The following is a 22,075-nucleotide window of genomic DNA, read 5'->3' on the forward strand; positions in this document are numbered from 1 at the left end:
ACTCAAGTGGAAGGCGATATAGATCCAGAAAAACCTTTTTGGCCTACGTATGAACTTATGAGACCTGACTAAAATGTAATTGGATATATAGACTGTTAGTGGAAAATACTGTATATTGAAGAAACCTAGTCTTCCTTATACTTGTCACTCTTAATCCCATTTCAGTACCTTTATCTTGTGTAACCCCATGATAGGCTGTCATTTTCTGTAGCAGCACAACTGACAAGACAGTGATTATGACAGAGCTGCTGCTCAAATTTCAGAAAAAAAAAGTCACACAAAGACAAACAAGATGAGTTTTTAATTATCAAAATTGTAACACATGTACATTTCCCTGAAGAACCAACTATGTTATATGATTGCCACTTCCCTAGCATACACACAGTATATGGAAAAGATTAAGAGAAGTTTCGAGTACAGTATTTTCCGTACTAAAAGGTGCACCTGAAAACCTTTAATTTTCTCAAAAACTGAGTGTGCCTTATAATCCAGTGCACCTTGTATATTAAAAGTTTTAAAATATGCCATTCATTGAAGGTGCGCCTTATAATAAGATACAATTTATAATCCCGTGTATTTCACCTTTGAAATGAAAAGTTTTAAAATAGGCCATTCATTGGAAGTGCACCTTTTAGTCCAGTATGCCTTACAGGGCAGAAAATACTTTATTTTGTAAAGATGTTCAAATCATCTATCACAAGTTGCATTTCTGAACAAGCAATATGAAAAAACAAACAGAAAAACATTTTATTCACTGCCCATGATTTTATTCACTGCCCTTGATGACAAAAAAAAAACAATTTGGAGGCAACGGAAGACAAATGCTGAAAATAATTGTAACAAAACGAAGAGACAGAAGCTCAACAGGTTTGTGTTATTGAAAACTCACTTGAATCAAAAGCCTTAGAGGTTTAAAGACTCCATGTATTGCTATGATAAGACGTGTAAATAGCAGCGAGTTCGACAGTACTCAGAATTCCTCTTCAGCGTTTCTGCTCCTGGCGCCTTTGAGCCCTTTCAGGCGTTCGATGCATTCTTCCACAGTGCGCTCGCCATGGACTTTGTTGTCTCGGGTGCGTACATTCACAGTGTTGCTCGTCTTCTCCTTTTCTCCGACCACTAGATAGCAGGGATGTAAGAGGACAACATAAATCAGTATGGAAATGGATGGAGACAGACACCAAAGACAAAAAGAAGAAACAACAGAACAAGGGAGTGTGGACACTGACCCAGGATGAAGTTATATTGTGCTAACTGTGCATTTCTAATCTTTTTGTTCAGAGTGCAGCCGGGATCGAGATCCACATCGGTCATGAATCCACTGTTGTGGAATTCCTGCATCACCTGTCACCAAAAAAACAACCAGTTGAAAACAAAACAATGAAAAATATCTCCACAAAGTCGATCAATTAACATGACATTTCTGACATTTTACTTGCTCTAGTTGTCCATGCCCTTTCAGTTTCTCTAAATAATACAATATGGCTAATGTGTGAATTGATCTCAATCGTTGACCAATCCTGACTTCGCATTGCTGAACTGCTCAATGAAAATAAAAGCATTGCACTAATCTGTCTTTTTAAAGATGCAGATATTAACTAAAGATTATTTTACGTAGTTTTGACGAGTCACTCGTTTCCGTACTTCGTCAGCACAAACCAGTCATTGCATTATTGCTGAATTTTTGCCTTCAAAAATAAAGACCTGTTAAAGTACAATATACTTAACTGTCCCTTGTGCATATGACAAACAGGAAGTTACAATCTTTTATGTGTCTTATTTATTTTACAGGAGTTGGAAATATTCAACATGAACAGGGTCAGTCAGCGATGTGGGACATTTGCAGTGTTGTGTGGGAAAGACTGAGCAGAACAGAGGGCCAGAGCTGCTCTTAGCTGCTGGGAGCAGAGCAGCTTTGGTGGAGAGCCACAGCCAGCGCTGAGGCTTCTGGGGGAATGAGCGCCTCTGATCTGGAGCCATTTACTAGAAGGAGGAGACCTCAAAGTTAACTTTCTAAACTTGTGGGATTGAAAAGTAGATTTAGCTTTGCTGTCATTTCATAACCACTCTCCATTTTGAAGTGAAATGTACAGTCAATAAGTCTCTTTTCCTTCTTGACTACAGGGGAAATGTGCTTCACTTCATAAAGAGAGGACTGGGTCCAAAGAAGAATATGGAGAAAAGTAACTGGAGTCTAGTGAGTGATGATTTCAAACACACACTCAGTGCCTGCCATTACTGGCCAGTTTACTGTCAGTCATTCTGGTAGTTTAGGTAAAAAAAGAGCCAGTGGTCAAACTGGTTAGAATTTACTACAGAATTTAAGTCTGGATCACATTAACGGTGTAGTTGTTCTGCAGAAACATGGATAATTCACGATGTGTAACACTGGTACACGTATGTACTCGCATTTTGTGGTCAGTGGTTACCTTCTGAGCGTAATCCTCACAGGTCGGTCCCACTGGTACAACCATCACCTGACGAGGAGAGAGCCACAGCGGCCTGAAACAGGACACAATCTGGTGAGCATGATACCAGTAATCTGCAATGGAACTGTGGAATTATTCACTCTCCCACAGAAGAGTCGTATAGAATCATGAAGAGCATTCTGGGAGAAATATCACAACAAAAACATTGCCTGCTGAAGTACTATTGACAAATAAATGTTTTAGAATTGATTGTTTACAGACCATTTCCCTCCGTAGTTTTCTGTCAGAATGGCGATCATCCTCTCGACTGATCCCAGAATAGCTCTGTGGATGATCACTGGTTTCTTCTTGTCGTCGCCATCATGGCTGCAAAATCAATTTGACACAATGCTGACTGATTTTCACAAGGTTTACATGTTAAATTTATATTAATTACACCTGCCTCTCCTTGTCCACTTTAATATGAACAAGAACAAAGGCAGTCAGAGACTGCAACATCCCGTAACCTACCCAGACCCATTTCCTGGGTAGGTCAGGGTACCCTGAAAGTAGTACCTGACAAATGAATAGCTTTGACCTTTCAGGTAGATCAAAGCCCTCGCTTTCATCTATGGTCTTACTCACACTGGCCGTCTCCCTCATCTTTCTATCTTATCCGGTTCCAGAGTATAAAAAAGTTCAAATTCAACCTTGACCTAGTTTTCTCAAGGTCAAGGTCATCATCTCATTTTCATTCATCATTTTCATAGGGGGCGGCAGTCGCTCAGTGGTAAAGCGGGCGGTAGAGTGGGTCGTCCCACGATTCAAGATCGGCGGTTCGATTCCCGCTCCCGCCCCTCCCCCCAAAAAAATATAATACCCGGAGGTGAGCTGACACCTCCCATTGTCAGCTCACCTCCGGAGCACTGCCGAGGCTCCCTTGAGCAAGGTGCCGTCCCCTTTACAAATTGCTCATTTGAGGCGCACCAAGAAGGAGCTTCCTGCCACTCTACCTCCCCTGCATGCCTACAGGCCCCCTTGTGTGTGCTGTGTGTATTACAGGGGCCTGTACACACTAATATGCATGCATGTGATTTGATTTGATTAACTAAGAAAAAAACTAGAGTGTGCGTTCTTAATTTCCCTTCGGAGATTATAACAGTGTATTAAATTAAATTAAATTAAATCCCCTTTGCTGCCCGAGTACTGTAATCTGCTTTTTGATTCATCTTTCTATTTGCAACGGTTGTGAATATATTTGGTGGACTAACGAACGGACGAATGAACCAACAATTACAATACATCACCGCGTTGAAGCAGGATTTAATAAAGCAGTGGAACAGTTACCTGACAAAGGTGAGATTAAAGCGAATTGGGAGCTGGAAATCCAGCTGAATTGTGGCACACTGATGGTATCGTCCAATGGCATCCTTGATCTGAATGTCAATCTGCAAATAAGGGTCACAAATGATTAGTAGTGCTGATCCTGCTCTTAAAGAGTGACTTTAGTGCAGCTTGAGACTCACCTTTGGTCCATAAAAAGCTCCATCACCAGGGTTGAGAATCCACTTCTCTCCAAACTCGTTTAAGCTATTCTCCAGTTGCTGTAAAAACAAACAACTGATGGGTTTGTTTCAGTTTCATTGGATGACCAACACAAAAGCAAACGGTGATGCTCAACAAAGCTGTACATTTAGACCTGACATTTTCCTCATCTGGAACTAATCACTAACCTGAGAAATGTTAACGTCGCAGTAATATTTTATGGCTGCTTGTGGGAGTTAATGAGGTGATGGAAACATGCAGTAAGTTCTGTTCCACTCTAACTATGCAAAGTTTAAGAGTCTGTTTTTTGCTTACATAATTTCATGACTTTATGCATTAAAAAATATGAATTGGTGAATTAAGTCAGCCAATCAGCTGAACATACGTCTTTATGACCCTCATCTTTTTGTTTTCATCTACATATTAAGACATGATCAGCACAGGAAGGAGTAACACAAGCTCTGTACTGTAGTAGTAAATTACTAGTCCAGCCCATCAGCAAACTACAAAATGTTGAATATCTAAGCAGTTACTGAAGTCAGTGCATTGATTAATAAAATTACCGTACTAAAAATAACATTGACCATCATTAACACTGCTCTGTTCCAGCAGGAAGAGGATCAGCTTATAAATGAAGACATAATGGTTCAATGAGGACAAGAACGGCAGAACTGATTCACTGACAAATTAAAAAGTAGCTTAAATACATATTTTTACATTAATGTCTGAAATTTTACTATAATTATTGCTCTGCCCTCTAATAAAGCACAAATGTAAAAGCACTCTAACACCCTTCTAGTGGGTTGTGGGGAAGAGAATTTATCTTGACCAGTTTGACACCGTCTGGCAGCAGAAGGGAAAAACAAATGCCCTTACACACACCCTGAATCATCCAAAATGAATAGTATTGTGATAAGATAACACACAGTTTGGAGCAGTAAGGTGTATTCTGCAAGTCTAGTTTCCAGCAGTTTATATAACACTACAGAGAAAAACAAAATAATCTCATGTTTGCAGCAAAAAGATGCAAAGTATCAGCAATATTCATGGAATTCCAGCTTTTACAAGGTTTTGCTACGTGCATCTTCTCTACCATACATACAATTAATTTCTCTGATGGAACCTCCTGAAGGGATGAATAAAGTCCTACTGTACTCTCTACACTTGGTTTAGGAAACACATACAAAGTTACTGCAGACACTATAATTACATCCCACTTCAAATCATGTTCGTTTGTCCACCAAATATCTTCGGAACCGTTGTACACTCAGGAACTGGACAAGATAGAAAGACGAGGGAGAAGGCCGGTGTGGGTAAGACCATAGATCAAAGCTAGTGCATAGCTTTGACTTGCCCTGAAGCTTTGTTGCGGGATGTTGCAGTCTCCGACTGCATTGTCTGTCTTTGTTCAGCAGGTTGCTAAATACCAAATGACATAAGGAAAGAAAACTCACCTCCCTGCAGAAACCATTGGGTGTCATTTCTGCACCAGCGGTCACCTTACATCCATTCAGAGCCCGTCAGACTCATAAACAGTCTGTGCACCGTATACTTATTCACTAATAAAACAATACAGTACCCGAGTGCCAACTTAACCCAACTACTGTCATTTAATATTGATTCTACAGAGTCATCTGATAGATTTGAAGTTGTCCCAGGAGAGACACTCACTGTGGCTCATCTAAAATTAAAAGCAATAAAGACTAATTATCACTCACACTTCTTCCTACTTCGTCTAATCAAGATATAAACACTGTCTGCTCTCTCCCTTAGCATCTTGGAACTGAACCCAAGATGTGAAATATAGACTTGGTCCACTGACAGCGACACTGATTTGACAGTAAAGGCAGACAGTGGCAGCACTGATTTAAGATCTCTAGAGAGAAAAAAAAAATGCTGCCTCTGAACTGGCGACAGCTCCGCAGAATAAAAGTCATTAAATACAAATACTCTTCAGGTCTAACAACCACACACACCCATTTCATATTCTGGAAGAACCTGAAAAAATTCTTTCGAACATACCATCACTACCAAGACATCTCAATTCTCTGGTGAGAATTTGTGAAAGTGCTATTCAAATTTTCAACCTTAGAGAGGAAGAACAAGTCTGATTACCTTTTCTGCTTGGTCCCAGATGGCCGGATCTCCCAGAAACTTCTCCGGTCTTGTAGACAGGTTGAGTTTGAAAGTGAAGCCAAACACATCATACACAGTCCGCAGGAAGTCCAGGCAGCCCTTGATCTCATCCTCAATCTGAGTGTAGAATCAAGAGGTTTTTTTTCACAATAAATCACAGATCCATCTGGACACACCTTAAAGTTTCATTTCTGATGTATGAATGTTCTCTGCTTTGGTGTCAAGAAGAAAGAAAATGAGGATGAATGGCTCAGCTTACCAGAGATGATAACATTTAATATTTATATGAAGTATAGTTAATAAAAATAGCAACTAACGCTGTGAGCAGCACGGTCCAAACTACAAAGATAAAGTGAAATACTTTGTGTACAATTTGCAATTAAACAGTTAACCAGCCAATCAACTGCCATTACAAAAAAGAGCAATCTATACCAACGGGATCCTGTTAGCGAGTTGCTGTCTTGATGCCAAACTAAAGAAGAACTGTCTTTAGCATTATAAAACCTATTTACCAAGGATATGGGGATATGAGAGTTGCTACAGCAGCTTGAGGAGTCTCCTCAGGGCTTTTTTTTTTTCAACACTAATAGTTTTAAGAAGAAACACACAGTATCAGTCGATATACAGGTATATTTACAATTCCACTGTCATAAACAGTTCTGCAGTGCAATGATTTAACATTGCACTCATAGGTTTGTCAGACTCCACATTCCACATCAAAATCAATGTGTTTTCACTGTAACCATGTCAACCCCAGCAAAGGAAGGCTGAATAAACTTAGTCACACCTACAGTCAAGCTTACAAGGCTTGTAAACAGACGATTGAAAAGAGATTGAGATGCTCTTTGAGTCACATTTACTGGTCCATCAGACCACTGATCACAAATCAATAATCTTACTCAGAGAGTGAATGAGGGTTTCACCTGGTCCATGGAGCAGAAGATATGAGCATCATCCTGCTGGAAGCGGCGGACGCGGGTCAGGCCCGTCAGGGCTCCTGACAGTTCGTTCCTGTGCAGGACGCCAAAGTCTGCCATGCGAAGAGGCAACTCTCTCCAGGAGCGCGGACGGTGATCGAACATCAAACTGGAGCCACACAGAATAACAAATTACAAAAGACAACCTGATGCCAACAAAATATTTGAACATTTCTCTACTGAAATGTGAAAAAAACATCAATCATGAATTTCACTGACACCCAACACATTTACAAAATGTGTTTGAAAAGCTCAATTTATAATTTGGTATGACCTCCAGACAGGGAGGGCAGCGTGAAGATTGCAACAGAGAAAATGAGATTTGAATACAAAGAGCTGCAGTGAGGCTCTTAAAACTGAAACACTGCATTAGCAATGAGCTGTAATGGATTCAACAACTGAAAAAAAATGGCAGGAACCTCAGTCTATTACAAATTGAGCCGAACTGGATGACAAACTCTTGCAGCAGTGAAACACAAAGCTATTTCACCGAGACTGTGTCAACTACTGATAATGAAACCTCAAACAAATTCTTATGAAGCTATTCAAGTGTGGTTAAACAATGTTTAATGGTTATCACGGTTTGTCGAGTTACTGTGGAAGAACTCGACAAACACTGAACGAAGATTCAATATAGTCACTTTTGTATAGTGACGACAGTGACTGAACTCTTTTGATACTGAAACACTTTTAACGCGGGATGAAAAACAAACTGCCCTGCCTCCAACAGAGTTTCTGTGATTAGAAACAGGAACTAACCACAGACACACACTCCACGCTACAGCCAGACTTCAGCTACAAAGCATAACGGACACAACTGAACCTCATATGAGGAAAAGGAGGCCTCACCAGTGTCCTGGGCAATTCATGGGCTTGAGGGCGAAGGTCTCCTTCTCCACCTCGAAGGAGAACATGTTCTCACTGTAGTGCTGCCAGTGCCCAGAGGTCTGCCACAGCTTACTGTTGTAGACATTAGGAGTCACTACCTCCTGGAAACCCCTCTTCCGATACTCACTCTGCCAAAAAAAAAGAAAGAACCATATTAGAATTTTTTTGCCATTTAATATTCACATACCAGTTTGCCTCTTTTTCTGAAGGGTATGATAAAGCATGGTAAACTGAGAAAAAGAGGTAGTACATTTTAAGACATCATGACCTGTCAGGCCTGATATCTGTTTCGCAATTCAAGACAGAAGCTGAGAGTGATAAATAAAATCAGGTGATTCATTTTAAATCCTGACAGTAATGGAGCTTACTAAGATTTAGATGTGTCTGGCTTTTTTTGTTGCTTGTGTCAGCAGAGACGTTTCATTAACTCATTCAAATCATTACTCAACATCTCCTCATACAGACATGTATTTTTCCCATATTAAAAAAAGAACTGCCTCTATTGCAACCTGAATGACAAAGAAGAAGCTGAATGACTGTTACTTTAATAATGCACTTTTCTAAACAGCTTGATAAACATTTTTAAACATGTTTCACTCATTACTGATAATACTTTGTTATTCAAGATTCATAAGGCGGTTCTTGTTTAAAGGTTCATACTATGCAGTTTTTCTGGCACTGGGTAACAAAAATGATAAAACATCCCACTGAGTGAGCATAAACGACATGGATTTTTTTTTGCTATGTATTACTGTAAAACATGAGGTAGTTGTAATGAATTAGCATCTTACAGCATGTAAGTTCATTTTTGAAATGTTTTTGTTTTGAAACTGCCATTCTCTGGTTTCTAAGGCTTGACTCATCTGTATAATAGAATACGATGTACCAACTGCTATTAATTGATGCATCTCATGAATATATAAATCCATTATTATTTCAGTCAGAGGCCAAATTAAGGTCTAAGTATTTATTCCTTCTCCCCAGGTCTCGATACAAATTTAAATTTTATGACTAGTAAACACCGTCTTTTCTAGGGTCTTATATGTTAAAGTGAAATTACAGTTGCTATCCGCTGTGGCCGAACAGTTTTGACTTACTCGGATGAACTCAATCAGGGTGTTGTAGATGAAGGCTCCCTTAGGCAGGAAGAAGCAGCTCCCTGGACTCAGGTCGTGGAAGAAGAACAGTTCCTGCTCCTAAATTAAGACAAAAACATTTGTTAATGTGATGGAAAAATAAAAGTCACCACTGAGGACAAATAAGATTTAATGTAACTAGGGTTTTGTGGCAATATACTGTCTCCTTGGCTCGCTTTGTCTGAGTCGTTTTCACAATCAATGAATAATAAGTGATTAAAACACAGCCAAACATCTTAACAGTGTTCCAAAAGCTGTGATGTACATCTGTTTGAATTCTGCCTCCTGACATTGGTCATTTTATTTTAACCCCTCACAGTTTAAAATGAATCACAGCAGTGGTGGGCCGTCAGGGCCTGCTGATGTTAATTATATTTTGTCCATGAATACTTATTTAATAATTTCTAATTGTCCGTCAGCTTCCTTTCATTGCTTTTCACCTGGTTGTGCTGCTTCCAGACGTGTAAGCATTGTAAGCATATGTAAGCATTTTAAACAATCACATTTCAGCCATTACTTGTTGCCAGGTCAGAAATCTACCTGGATGCCTTCACAATCACGTTCAGAGGGTGGACAGCATAAAATAAGTGTCTGTACAGCTGTTGCTTTAACCAATCAGATTTAAAGTTGGCGCAACCAAAGCCTTCTAGAAAACGTGTTTTCACACCCTCTGATTGGATAGTGAGAGCGTGTATTAGCCAGAGGTAGACAATTGCGTCTGTAGCGAGCTGCAGAAGCACATATATTGTTGTGTTGATTTAAAAGCGGTTTTGTCAACCCACAATGGCTGAAGGAGAAGAAGAAATGGATTTGGTTGCAGATTTACTTTCAAAGCCATTTTTAAGACGGGAGTTTTCAAGAAAAGCTGGACATAGTTATGAAAGGTCTGGCAACTCCGAAGCTAGCAAGCCTGTCACAACCGGGAAAAGGATTTGTCCGCCACTTTTAGTGGAAGTACACATCCAGAGTGGTCAATACAGTATTTGAGAAGAGATATGCTCTAAAGGAACCGTTTCATTACATCCTGGAGCATCATGACAAGTATGACGAGGAGTCTGTGTGCTGTGCTGATGAATTCAAAGTACGTCTGAATGATATTGAGTTTTGTTTTTTGCTTCACATATTTAACGGCATTTTTGAGCATTCAGACTTATTTTTTTCAATACTACGGGGAAAAAAACTGGATGTACAGTTTTGTCTGGCAAGGGTAAAGGAGTTTTGTGACACCGCTGAACGAGAGAGGAGCCGAAAAGAGGAAATCTACGAGGCCACTGAACGCAGCGCGGCCGCTTCGAGCACACGATGAGATCAAGCGCAGGATCCTCGCGCGCACTACCACCAACTCCATGGCAGGGTTCTGGACAATATTACGTATTTGCCAGACACAGACCAGATTTCACGACCACGAAAAACTGATGTTTGTCTCCCCCCTTGACCTGCAGAAGTTTCGGGAATACCAGAAAACTTTCCCACATGCAGCCTTCTCCAGCTTAACGCAGAGCCACAGAACACTTTTCGATCTGACTCGGCTAAGAAGAGAACTGATTGTAAGGTATGCAATGGATGATTTGGCAGGAAAATCTCCCCCTGATCTCCTTGACTCCTTCAGCAAAATAATCTGAGTGAGAGCATTGGGCAGCTGTACACGTTGGCGGTGACCATCCCCATGTCCACCGCTTCCGTCAAACATTTTCAGCCCAAAATCGAATAAAAACGTATGCCATACGACAGGGCAGGCTCGACTCAGCATTAGCTTTGATGGTGATAGAAAAAGACTTCTTGATGGAACTGAAACGCACGGATAATCTGTACAACAGAGTAATTGAAATCTTCTTGAGAAAAGAAAGGGGGATGGATTTTGTATACAAATAAAAAGGATTTTTGGTGAGTAAAATGTGGCTATATTCCTAAATATTGCAATTTTATGAGGTTATTATTGATGCTTTTTTACGTGTGTCGCAACTGTAGCTGCAGTAAAGGTTAAAAATAAAAATTGTTATTGAGGGTTGGATTGATTCAGATGGAGCACTACTGAAGGCCTAGGTGTGAAATGCACGGCCCGCCACTGAATCACAGGTAGATTTTTACATTCACTGAGGACGATTATGATGGTTTTTGCTGATATTGGTTTATATCATTTGGCAGAATTACTCAAAGGTTTACAAACAGATTGTGATGACATTTCTTGGCAACTTATGGCATAGACAAAGGAATAACACATTGGATGTCTGTGGTGATCTGGCTTCATTACAAGTCCACAATTTAGAACAACATGCTTCATTGCCTGCTCAAGGTGTCCATCAGGGGCATGAGCGAAAAAAAGTTTAATTGCAGTTCCCCAACCAGGAGGGGGCAGCAAGCCAATGTGGAGGTGAGTTCCCTCCTTTGGAGGTAGGTTTTTAAAAAGAAAGGTGAACCACATTTCACATTTCAGTTCATACCCGGCCTAGTTTGCGGTGATCTCTGTTCTTGGCTTCCTCCTGAAACTTCTCCCATTCTTTAAGCATTTTGGAATCAGGGAATGAAATTCCATAGATCCTCTGGAGGGTCTCCATGTCAGCCTTTCCCTCCCAGTATGTAGATGAATTCTAGTATAACATGAAAACAGTATTTTAGCTTTTATCATTCTTTATCAAATCCCATGAGAATAAAATATATGACAGATAACTCCTTAAGAAATGGTTATAAATGTAATTTAGAGCCAGAAATCTGTGACACTTCAGAAGACAACCAAAAGACTCACCTTGTGGATCTTAAGTGCTTTGATTTTTCCAGTATGCCTCACATGAGGCCCTCGACACAAGTCGATTAAGGGACCACACCTGTAATAAACAGAATTTTCTTTTTTTTAAAATTCTGACCAGAAAAACAAAGCATATTCAGGACTTTGCATTTTTGTCTCTGCCATGGTGGGCTGGGGTTCCCTGTTATCACTAATGGCAAAAGAACCTATTTACTACAAAAATGTGATCAGTTCATTCTCAAGTCCAAGTTGGCATTTTTTCTGAGGTGCTCCTAAGATATACTGTATATTTTTTAACCGAAATGGGACAGACAATTGTAGACATATTACATATGACCATAACTGTTGTCAATGTTGAGGAGTAAAAACGACATGAATATATATATATTTTTCTTTACTTCTTAAACCCTACTCAAAACAGTAGTAAATAATGCATTCAATGAGGTGATTTCTGTTGCCCATCAGTATAATAGTATGTATTAGCAGAAGCAGTGATAAATGTGTGGCTGGGACTGGACTCACCTGTAAACTGTGGTAGTGGGAGTGGTGACCTTCTCGTTCAGAATGCGACACTTGAACGTGTTGTACTATCAGGGAGAAGAGGAATGTTTAGAAATCTCCTACTATATGTTTCTGATCATTTTTACTGATTTCATGTATATGTACCTTAAACATTTCCAACAGAGTTTCCTTCTTAATCTCTAGCCTCTCGAATGGTTGCTTCTCCTTCATAATTTTTTTGCACAAGTTCTCCAGACATGGGAAGTCATTGCTCGATACACCTCTGCTCAAATGATATAAATAAATAAAACACAAGATTAATATGCAAATTGATTTCAGTGTTAAGAGGGCATCATGGACACAATCAGCTTTTCTACCAGTTCTGTTGCTCACAATGCAATACCTTTGACTTCCAGAAACTACGCCAAGCATAGACAAATAGTCATGAGTCCTTGGCTTAAGGGCTTGAGCAATGTCAAAATATCCTTGCACAAATCTTTCTCCAAGAACGCCATTAGCATAAAATGACTTCATTAAGGAGGTTGTAGAATTAATTAGACAGCACTGCTCGTGCTCTCCTGCTGCCTACAGCAGGGAGAAATGAATATGTTTCAGGGAAAGGTCAAGTGAAAGAGTTGTTTATGAGGAGGGTGTATTCAAACGTCTTAGTGTTTCTCAACACAATTTGAAACCTTGACTCAATCTGCAGTTCTGATCTTGTGAGCAGATGTAGAAAGATATTAGTCCATTACAATCGCCAAGAAAAATTCAGGTTGACAGTATTAGCATCATTAAAATATTATTTTTGCCAAGATTCTTAAACGGTACAACAGACTGACAGTTGCTTGGCCTTGAAGCACAAATGAAAAAAAACATTGATATTCAATAACACAACTAATTGCCCAAACAAATTCAAGCCACTTACTCATTGTTCTCCAGGAACATGTCATAGTAAAAGCCATTCTCGATAGGGGGACCGTAGCAAAGGCAGCCTCCATACACCCTCTCCATGGCTTCACCCAAGATATGGGCGCTGGAGTGCCAATAAACCTAAATATCAAAAAAAAAAAAAAGTTGTTTCGCAGTTGTTTCATTGATACAATGAGTGTGTTACAAAAATAAACACATCTCACTATGCTGCACACTTTAGGGGAAAAAAACCCAGAAAATTCATAACCAAATTTTTAAAAATTTTTTGGTTATGATTTTTTGAGCACTGTGTCCAAACACGCTGATCAGAATCAGCTCCTATTGTGACGTAACGAAAGGAATGACTGGCATAGCCCGGCCCTGTCTGTGCGAGAACACTCCCCTCTGCCAGGATATTGTGGCGTAAATCCCCAAGGTGAAGATTGGTGTGTCCAGCAATAAGGTAGCAGTGTATCACAATGTCGTCGCTCCTAGCTAGACAAATTTGGTTTTACAAAATCAATAAAACTGCTTATATTCTGTTCCAGCCAAAGAAGAATTGAAGGCTGTCGTTGTGTTTCGTATTTAATGACAACATGCCAGCTACATTGGATTTAAACATTAGCCCATGCTACTGTTAGCCACATTATTTCTGTGACAGGGGTGTGTAACAGGAAAGGAAGGTATTGACAGATGGAGCCCATTACTAATTACCACAGGAACAGCCTGTTCTCAGTCTGAGCTACTTTTAGACAGCTGAAATTCAGGATCACGGATCAGTTTAGGGCAATACATTTCGAATGAAGTTTTTTTTTTTAAAAAGTACATTAGAAAGGACCTTTAATATATAATATTCTCCTCTCCTAATTCATTTGGAACAGGTCAAAAGTCAAATAAAACTACTTTGTCAGGTCAGGGATGAACAAGAGTGGACTTACAGCCTGAGCCTCCTCATCATCAAATTTGAGCAACTGAAGCTTGCAATCACCCTCCAAAGGTCTGTCCAGATCCCACACACTGCCATTCACTTTAGCGATGACTGTGTTGTCAGCGAGGCCTTGACTGGAGGGGACACATGAAAATATTTCACATCAAAGTTGTTGATAGATTTACAAAGAAAATAGCTTATGTGACATTTCCTTCAATGAAAATGTTAAGCACAATTTGTTCAAACTTGTGTATGCCCTGAGACCAAAAAAACTGGATAGCTCATAATTTCTTTAATATCAGAGGAATAGAATAAAAAATGTTTTAGTACGATGCCTTAAAAATGGAATATAAAATCTACAAAAAGGACAATATCAGATGCACACGTAAAATTTAACTGATTTGTTTTCAGTGGGCTCAGACGATTAGAAATCTCACATGGTCACACTTCAACATCTGAGAAGCAAAATAACTGATTTATTTTTTTAGTACGTTTAGTAAATATCACTTTTTAATTTTATAGAAAAAGAAAACATCCCACTATAAAACAAACAACTACAAGCTGCACAAATGCATCTGGAATATACTCCTTGGAAATGATGTAGTTTTTCTTCTGTTTTTTTGCTACATGTGAAAGCAGGGTGTCACATCTAGCAGGTGACACTTACACTGGGCTTGTGCTAGCCATTCGCCACTTCGCCATACATAAGCGAAGAAAATTCCAGAGTGATTACACGGTTTTTAGCCTGTGTAGCCACAGTGGCGTTCTTATTTTTAGGGGAAAAAAAGGCTAAAACTTACAACTTTTTTGGACTCGCAAAAATCCCCGAGTGATAACATAAGAAAACAAACTTTTTCTCTTGCTAGGCAGCGCGCATCTTCTTCGTCTTCTTCGTCGTCTTCATCTTCGTCGTCTTCTTCTTCTTCGTCTTCTTCTTCTTCTTCTTCATCTTCGTCTTCGTCTTCGTCTTCATCTTCGTCTTCATCTTCGTCGTCTTCATCTTCGTCGTCTTCATCTTCGTCGTCTTCATCTTCGTCGTCTTCATCTTCGTCGTCTTCATCTTCGTCGTCTTCATCTTCGTCGTCTTCATCTTCGTCGTCTTCATCTTCGTCGTCTTCATCTTCGTCGTCTTCATCTTCGTCGTCTTCATCTTCGTCGTCTTCATCTTCGTCGTCTTCTTCTTCGTCGTCTTCTTCTTCGTAGTCTTCTTCGTAGTCTTCTTCTTCGTAGTCTTCTTCTTCGTAGTCTTCTTCTTCGTAGTCTTGTTCTTCGTAGTCTTGTTCTTCGTAGTCTTGTTCTTCGTAGTCTTGTTCTTCGTAGTCTTGTTCTTCGTAGTCTTCTTCTTCGTAGTCTTCTTCTCCGTAGTCTTCTTCTTCGTAGTCTTCTTCTTCGTAGTCTTCTTCTTGCTTGGTTTTACAACAAACTCATGATTAAAGTTTATTTTGATGTTGGGGGGGATTCATTCATATTTAACACCGATATATTTTTGACAAAAGGAAAAGTCTAGCTTGGTTTTACAACAAACTCTCCGTAGTCTTCTTCTTCTTCGTAGTCTTCTTCTTAGTCTTCTCCGTAGTCTTCTTCTTCTCCGTAGTCTTCTTCTTCTCCGTAGTCTTCTTCTTCTCCGTAGTCTTCTTCTTCGTAGTCTTGCAGTGCTCTTCACTCTTCTAACGAATGTTTTTAATTTGTTTAGTGAAAATTTTAGTATCAGGAAATCCATCTACGGTGCTGGGTACAAAAAAATCAAATCAAAGAAAGTGCAAGCTTTTCAATTTGATCTCTGGAGAGGCAAAACTCGCAATTTATGTGACCAGGAAGAGGAGAATTGAAAACAATACTGTTCAAGAAGCAGCTACTGTTTTTTGCTGTAACATCAGATGTCGCTTAAAACTAGAATTTGGTTTCTATAAAATGACAAAAGACCTGAATAACTTTAGGAACATCTGGTGTCACAAAAAGGTCCTATGCACTTAAGCTGATGATCAACTCACTTTTGCAAACTTCCTGATATAATGCACTAATTTTTAAATTGTATTTCCTTTCATTTATTGGATTTTAGTGTTTTTGAAGCACTTTAGTTCATCTAATGAAAAATTGTAAAATGTTCTGAATGTGATTGAAGTTTCTTGCAAAAAAAAAAAAAAAAATATTCGTAGTCGTCTTCTTCATAGTCTTCTTTGTCGGCGCACATGCTGACGGAAATAGCTGAAGTGACCCGAACGATCCCAATCATTAAATATGCATCCGCGAATTGGTGTACAACAAGGCAAGGACGATCGATGGAAAGAAAATGAGAATAGAGTTTTATAGTAGATTTTGCATTAAAACTAATTGAACAACAAATGGTGAATGCTGAGATGGGGTAGGAGTGGTGACAGACCGATCAGAAGTCAATGAAAGATATTATCAATACTTTTTTGTAGTCTTAGACTTTTGATCTCTATGACCGGCAGGAATACACAGAGATGCATGTAAATGTGTATTCACCTTGCTTGCTATTATAGCAAGTAAAACTTACAACATTGAGTAATACCAAGAATCAAATTTATTAAAATCAAAGTGCCTAAGTCAAAGTTAAAATGTCTTCTACTCTAAGTAAAACTTACAAGTAAACATTGAGTAATATTTTGTCTGACTGTATCTTCACATAGTGAATGCAAGTTTTCAATTGTTGAATCTCACATTTATACCTGCATAAAGTAGGATAGAAATATAGCTTGAACTGTTGACTTCAGTGTATTTTTGTAGGTAAACTGAACAGAAGATTTTGCCCTCAGAAAGCAGGAAAACAACCCCATTTTCAAAAAAGGGGTATCCCTCACACACACACACCACGACAAGTGTGGTTTTACATCCCCAAAAACTTGCATTCACTATGTGAAGATACAGTCATACAAATATATTATTCAATATTTACTTTAAGTTTTACTTGCTATTATAGCAAGCCACTGTCTTGGACACAGAATGTGGCTTTTTGTGGCTTATTCGATTCGTTTACACTGAGCCACAGTGGCTTAGTCATACTAGCACCTGGTGCAAACCCAGTTGCAGTGATAGTATCATCACACTGACCTGATTCCACAGGCCAATTGGTACGGTGTGGTCTTCCAGGACTCAGCCTCCACTACCTTTCCATCGGGAAGAGTCACCTTAATAGCTTGGCTATTTGCAGCCTTCTCTGTCATCAGAGCTTCGTGCTCAGCTTTCAGTTTTGCATACAATGCAAGTCGCTCATCAATGTACTGAGGCGGAGGTGACAGCTGAATAGAAAAAACAGCAATAAATGGATGGTTGTTAATGAAAAATAATGTGAGTGTCCTTAATTACTTGTAGGTACAAATTTATGAAAAGGGTTCTCAAAAAAAGACTCAATCACACAATCTTTGAGGGTTATGTAAATAAGATAGACGTACTATTCTTATTTAATATACAGGTATACAGTAATGATAGGATTACAAGATGTACGAGCATAAGCACATGTGGACACTCATAATGAAACCAAAACCCTGAACTGACTGCATATTTTCTGGAAGACTTTCTGTTCTGAACTCAACTGTCTGTATGTCTCACTGTGATGTTGTGGTTTCACTTTGATCATTTATCACCTGTTTTCAGACACAACCGAGGTGTTTCACCAGTTCAAACAGTAGACTACATAGACACTGATGTCAATCAGCAAGTAATTAATCATTAATCCAATGTTTGGCAGCTTTCAAATATTTAAGAACATCTGCAATTATAATACAAACCATAATATTTCCTGTACAAACTGAACATTATTATCATGACATGATACAGCTGATAAAAGCGGCTAGACGATGAATGAATGATTCAGTATTTCACCTCAGCCTTTCCTCCAGAGTCTCCAGGTGCAGTTTTGACCTTTTTCTTTCCTCCATCTTTAGAGCTTTCAGCTTCTCCCTGTCAAAAAGTTAAGACTCCTTTTAGATATGGACAAATGATTCCTTCCTTGGTGCTAATAATACAGCCCACAGCATGTAATATTTAAAATATCACTTCGATCTTTAACTGATGATTCTCAGGTTGTTCCGGCGTACAGGTGGCCAGCTGAGACTAACGAAGCGGTTCACGTCCGTCAATTTTCAAAGCACCTTTGAGTTATTATTAGAGGGACGTATAAACCAATGATGGAGTGGTTTATAGGGAAATACACCGGTTGGTCCACAGGGTGCGTGACCAATTATGAAGGATTCAAATCAAGTCTTGCGTATAGGTTTGATGTGCGTGTGATGCAACATTGCAATGACAATGTGGCGTCTAGTTCTTTATCCAATGGCCCTAAGTGCATGAAAAACAACGTTAAATCAACATGACTATCCACGTGTGTTGGCTTAATTAACACTTAATTCGGTTATCTGGAGTCAGAACAATCAAATGGTAAATCTAGCTAGCTGTGAAGTTAGCATCGCGTTTCGGTGGCTAAATGACCTAAAGGCTAGGCTAGCCAGTTAATGTCTTAAACTTAAAGATAAATATAGTACCTTTTTTTCTGCGTTAATTTGTAATTCGCTCATTTTCTCCACAACAGTCTGCTCAGCCATAACAAGCGAAAAGCTTCTCAACTTTTCAGGACGAGCTCCTTCCAGTCTGCTGATTCGTGTCTTCCAGTACGGGTGCCGGTGAGGGCTGATGACGTATCCGGATATTGCGAATCTGATGCAACACTTCCTCCCACCTTCTCGTACTCTATGTGGTGTTTGGAATTGAATCAGTGGAATCGGTACAATATTCAAGGAATTCTTTGAATCAAAGGGCTCATGTGCGCAGTAAAGAAACAGGGTTCTGATTTGATTTTGAAAAGCACGTTTATTCACAAAAAACAAATTACAAAGTGATCACTTTCACGTAAAATTCACATTAAAAAACAATTAACAGTAGGAAAAAACCAAACGAAACAAAATATAAATTTAATCATGCAATGCTGTTTGTTTACTTATAAACGTGTGTATGTGTGTGTGTGTGTGTGTGTGTGTGTGTGTGTGTTGTTTTCACAATAATAACAATAATAATAAAAGCCATCAAATGTTCTTAATCATCTTTAATGTGATTTCGTTGATGCTGTTGTTGTTTTAATTAATCTACGTTAGAGTTATTCTCCAAACACTCTGAATAATCAGAAGCGAACAAAGACACAGGCGGACTCGGTAACTTTTTCTACTGCAGGGGAGTCACCAGCCGATTCAGCAAATGACAGATTGCTTGTGTCATTTGCAGTGTTTTATTGAATAATTGAATTAGTTATATATTTGCATATAGATCATTAAACAAGAAAATCGTCACAGGTGTAATAGGAACCTGAAGTTATATGTGATTGGTTAACTATGATATATATGAGTGATTAACTATGAAATTATGAAACAATAATGACGAAATGATAAGGAATGAATTCCTCAATCAATCAGTCTACCTCAATGTAAACCATACGTTATCAAAATACCTTTGTATTTAGCTAGAACATTATTAGGTGCAATACAAAGTAAATACAAAACCTGAGAATATATTTGATTATATTTTCCTTCATTTTAAACAAGTGTGCAGCTGAAATCAATTTGATAGATAGATAGATAGATAGATAGATAGATAGATAGATAGATAGATAGATAGATAGATAGATAGATAGATAGATAGATAGATAGATAGATAGATAGATAGATAGATAGATAGATAGATAGATAGATAGATACTTTATTAATCCTGGAGGAAATTGCACATATCCACTGCTCAGGCATTACATAATGAATAAATACTGGATAAACACCAGGAGTAAAAGAAACACTGACATCACAGGACATACCACAAGACATACATTACACTAACAGACACATGCAGCATTAAACAGGACATATTCTAAACTATAACTAAAATATAAACAGTATAAATTAAAATATAAACAGAAAATAAAAAATAAAATCCATTCAACCGCGTGCTGACCTCGCCACCTTCCCCCACTCCTCCTGGGAGAGTCATTGTACCCCCTCATGGCACGGGGCATGAAGGAGGACCTCAGCGTCTCTGTGGTGGCGCTGTGTGACAGCAGTCTGCTGCTGAAGGTGCTTCTCTGCTGGGAGAAGGTGGTGTGCAGGGGGTGGCTGGTGTTGTTCATGATAGCGTTAACTTTATACATGGTCCTGCTCTGCAGAAGTGTCTCCACTGAGTCCAGATGGTGAGTTGGGTCTGTTGGCGGAGGACACGTTTGGATAGACCTGGTAAGCCCAAACGAGTAGTGCGGGTGAACTGGGAACGTCTGAAGGACTCTGTCTGCGAGGCATTCAATTCACACCTCCGAAGGAGCTTCTCATGCATCCCTGTGGAGGCTGGGGGCATTTGAACCTGAATGGTCGATATTCAAAGCTTCCATTGCTGAAGCTGCAGCTGTGGTCTCAAGGTCTTGGGTGCCTCAACGGGCGGTAACCCTCGAACAACGTGGGGGACCCAGTGGTCAGGGAAGCCGTCCGACTGAAGAAGGAGGCCTTCAGGGCCATGTTGTCCCTGGGGACTCCTGAAGCAGTTGCAGGGTACCGACAGGCCAAAAGGACTGCAGCCTCGGTTGTGACGGAGGCAAAACAGAGGGTGTGGGAGGAGTTCAGAGAGGCAATGGAGAAGGACTATAGGACAGCACCAAAGTTGTTCTGGAGGACTGTCCGACACCTCAGGAAGGGGAAACGGGGGACCATCCAAGCTGTATACAGCAAGGATGGGACACTGTTGACCTCGACTGAGGATGTTGTCGGTCGGTGGAAGGAACACTTTGAGGAACTCCTGAATCCAAGTACCCCAACTGACCCGTCCTCTTTTGTAGAGGCAGAGCTGGAGGATGATGGGGGATTAGAGTCAATCTCTTGGGGCGAAGTCACCGAGGAACTTCACGGTGGCGAAGCCCCGGGGGGTTGATGAGATTCCCCCGGAAATGCTGAACGCTCTGGGTGTTGAGGGGCTGTCATGGATGATACGCCTCTTTAACATTGCGTGAAAGTCTGGGACAGTGCCGAAAGAGTGGCAGACTGGGGTGGTGGTTCCTCTTTTTAAAAAGGGGGACCAGAAGGTGTGTGCCAACTACTGGGGCGTCACACTCCTCAGCCTCCCTGGGAAAGTTTACTCCAAGGTACTGGAAAGGAGGGTCCGGCCGATTGTCGAACCTCAGATTGAGGAGGAACAATGTGGGTTCCGTCCTGGTCGTGGAACAACGGACCAGCTTTTTACTGTCGCCGGGGTCCTAGAGAGGGCTTTGGAGTATGCCCATCCAGTCTACATGTGTTTTGTGGACTTACAGAAGGCGCATGATTGGGTTCCCAGGGATATACTGTGGGAGGTACTGTGGGAGTATGGGGTGAGGGGGCCTCTCCTCAGGGCCATCCAATCCCTGTACGCCCATAGTGAGAGCTGCATTTGGGTTCTCGGCAGTAAGTCGGACTTGTTCCACGTAGCTGTTGGCCATCGGCAGGGCTGCGCTTTATCATCAATTCTGTTAGTGATTTTCATGGACATGATATCGAGGCGTAGTCGCGGTGACAGTTTGGTGGCCTGAGGAATGCATCGCTGCTTTTTGCAGATGATGTGGTCATGTTTGCATCATCGGCCTGTGACCTGCAGCACTCACTGGTCCAGTTTGCGGCCAAGTATGAAGTGGCGGGGATGAGGATTAGCACCTCCAAATCTGAGGCCATGGTCCTCAGCAGGAAACCAGTGTACTGCCTTCTCCGAGTGGGGTATGAGGTCCTTCCACAAGTGAAGGAGTTTAAGTATCTTGGGGTCCTGTTCACGAGTGAGGGAACAATGGAACGGGAGATTAGACGGAGAATTGGGACAGCAGGAGCGGTATTGCAGTCACTTTACCGCACCGTTGTCACAAAGAGGGAGCTAAGCCGAGAGGCAAAGCTCTATCT

The 22,075-nt window shown here is 40.2% G+C and overlaps 1 protein-coding gene across 1 annotated transcript; it reads right to left on the bottom strand.

The window, feature by feature from the left end:
• Positions 1 to 282: 282 nt before the first annotated feature.
• tars1 (threonyl-tRNA synthetase 1) lies at positions 283 to 18,805 on the bottom strand. The gene is made up of 19 exons (XM_068311670.1): positions 18,674 to 18,805; positions 18,015 to 18,092; positions 17,244 to 17,431; positions 14,182 to 14,305; positions 13,260 to 13,384; positions 12,500 to 12,617; positions 12,356 to 12,420; positions 11,834 to 11,912; positions 11,532 to 11,678; positions 9,052 to 9,150; positions 7,916 to 8,082; positions 7,013 to 7,175; positions 6,069 to 6,206; positions 3,935 to 4,012; positions 3,756 to 3,856; positions 2,691 to 2,795; positions 2,430 to 2,502; positions 1,230 to 1,344; positions 283 to 1,119 (listed from the first exon to the last, which is right to left on the bottom strand). The coding sequence occupies exons 1-19, from the start codon at positions 18,731 to 18,733 to the stop codon at positions 971 to 973; spliced, it is 2,172 nt and encodes a 723-aa protein (XP_068167771.1). The 5' UTR covers positions 18,734 to 18,805; the 3' UTR covers positions 283 to 970.
• Positions 18,806 to 22,075: the final 3,270 nt, after the last annotated feature.

This window comes from Antennarius striatus, chromosome 3 (genome assembly GCF_040054535.1).
Source record: "Antennarius striatus isolate MH-2024 chromosome 3, ASM4005453v1, whole genome shotgun sequence".
Lineage (NCBI taxonomy): Eukaryota > Metazoa > Chordata > Actinopteri > Lophiiformes > Antennariidae > Antennarius > Antennarius striatus.

Excerpts from the sequence above, each read along its gene's own strand:
- tars1 (XM_068311670.1), bottom strand. The coding sequence starts at position 18,733 with ATGGCTGAGCAGACTGTTGTGGAGAAAATGAGCGAATTACAAATTAAC. Across the intron at positions 12,421-12,499 it reads CTCTGTTGGAAATGTTTAAG|TACAACACGTTCAAGTGTCG; the intron begins GTACATATACAT and ends TCTCCCTGATAG. Across the intron at positions 4,013-6,068 it reads TCTGGGACCAAGCAGAAAAG|CAACTGGAGAATAGCTTAAA; the intron begins GTAATCAGACTT and ends TTGTTTTTACAG.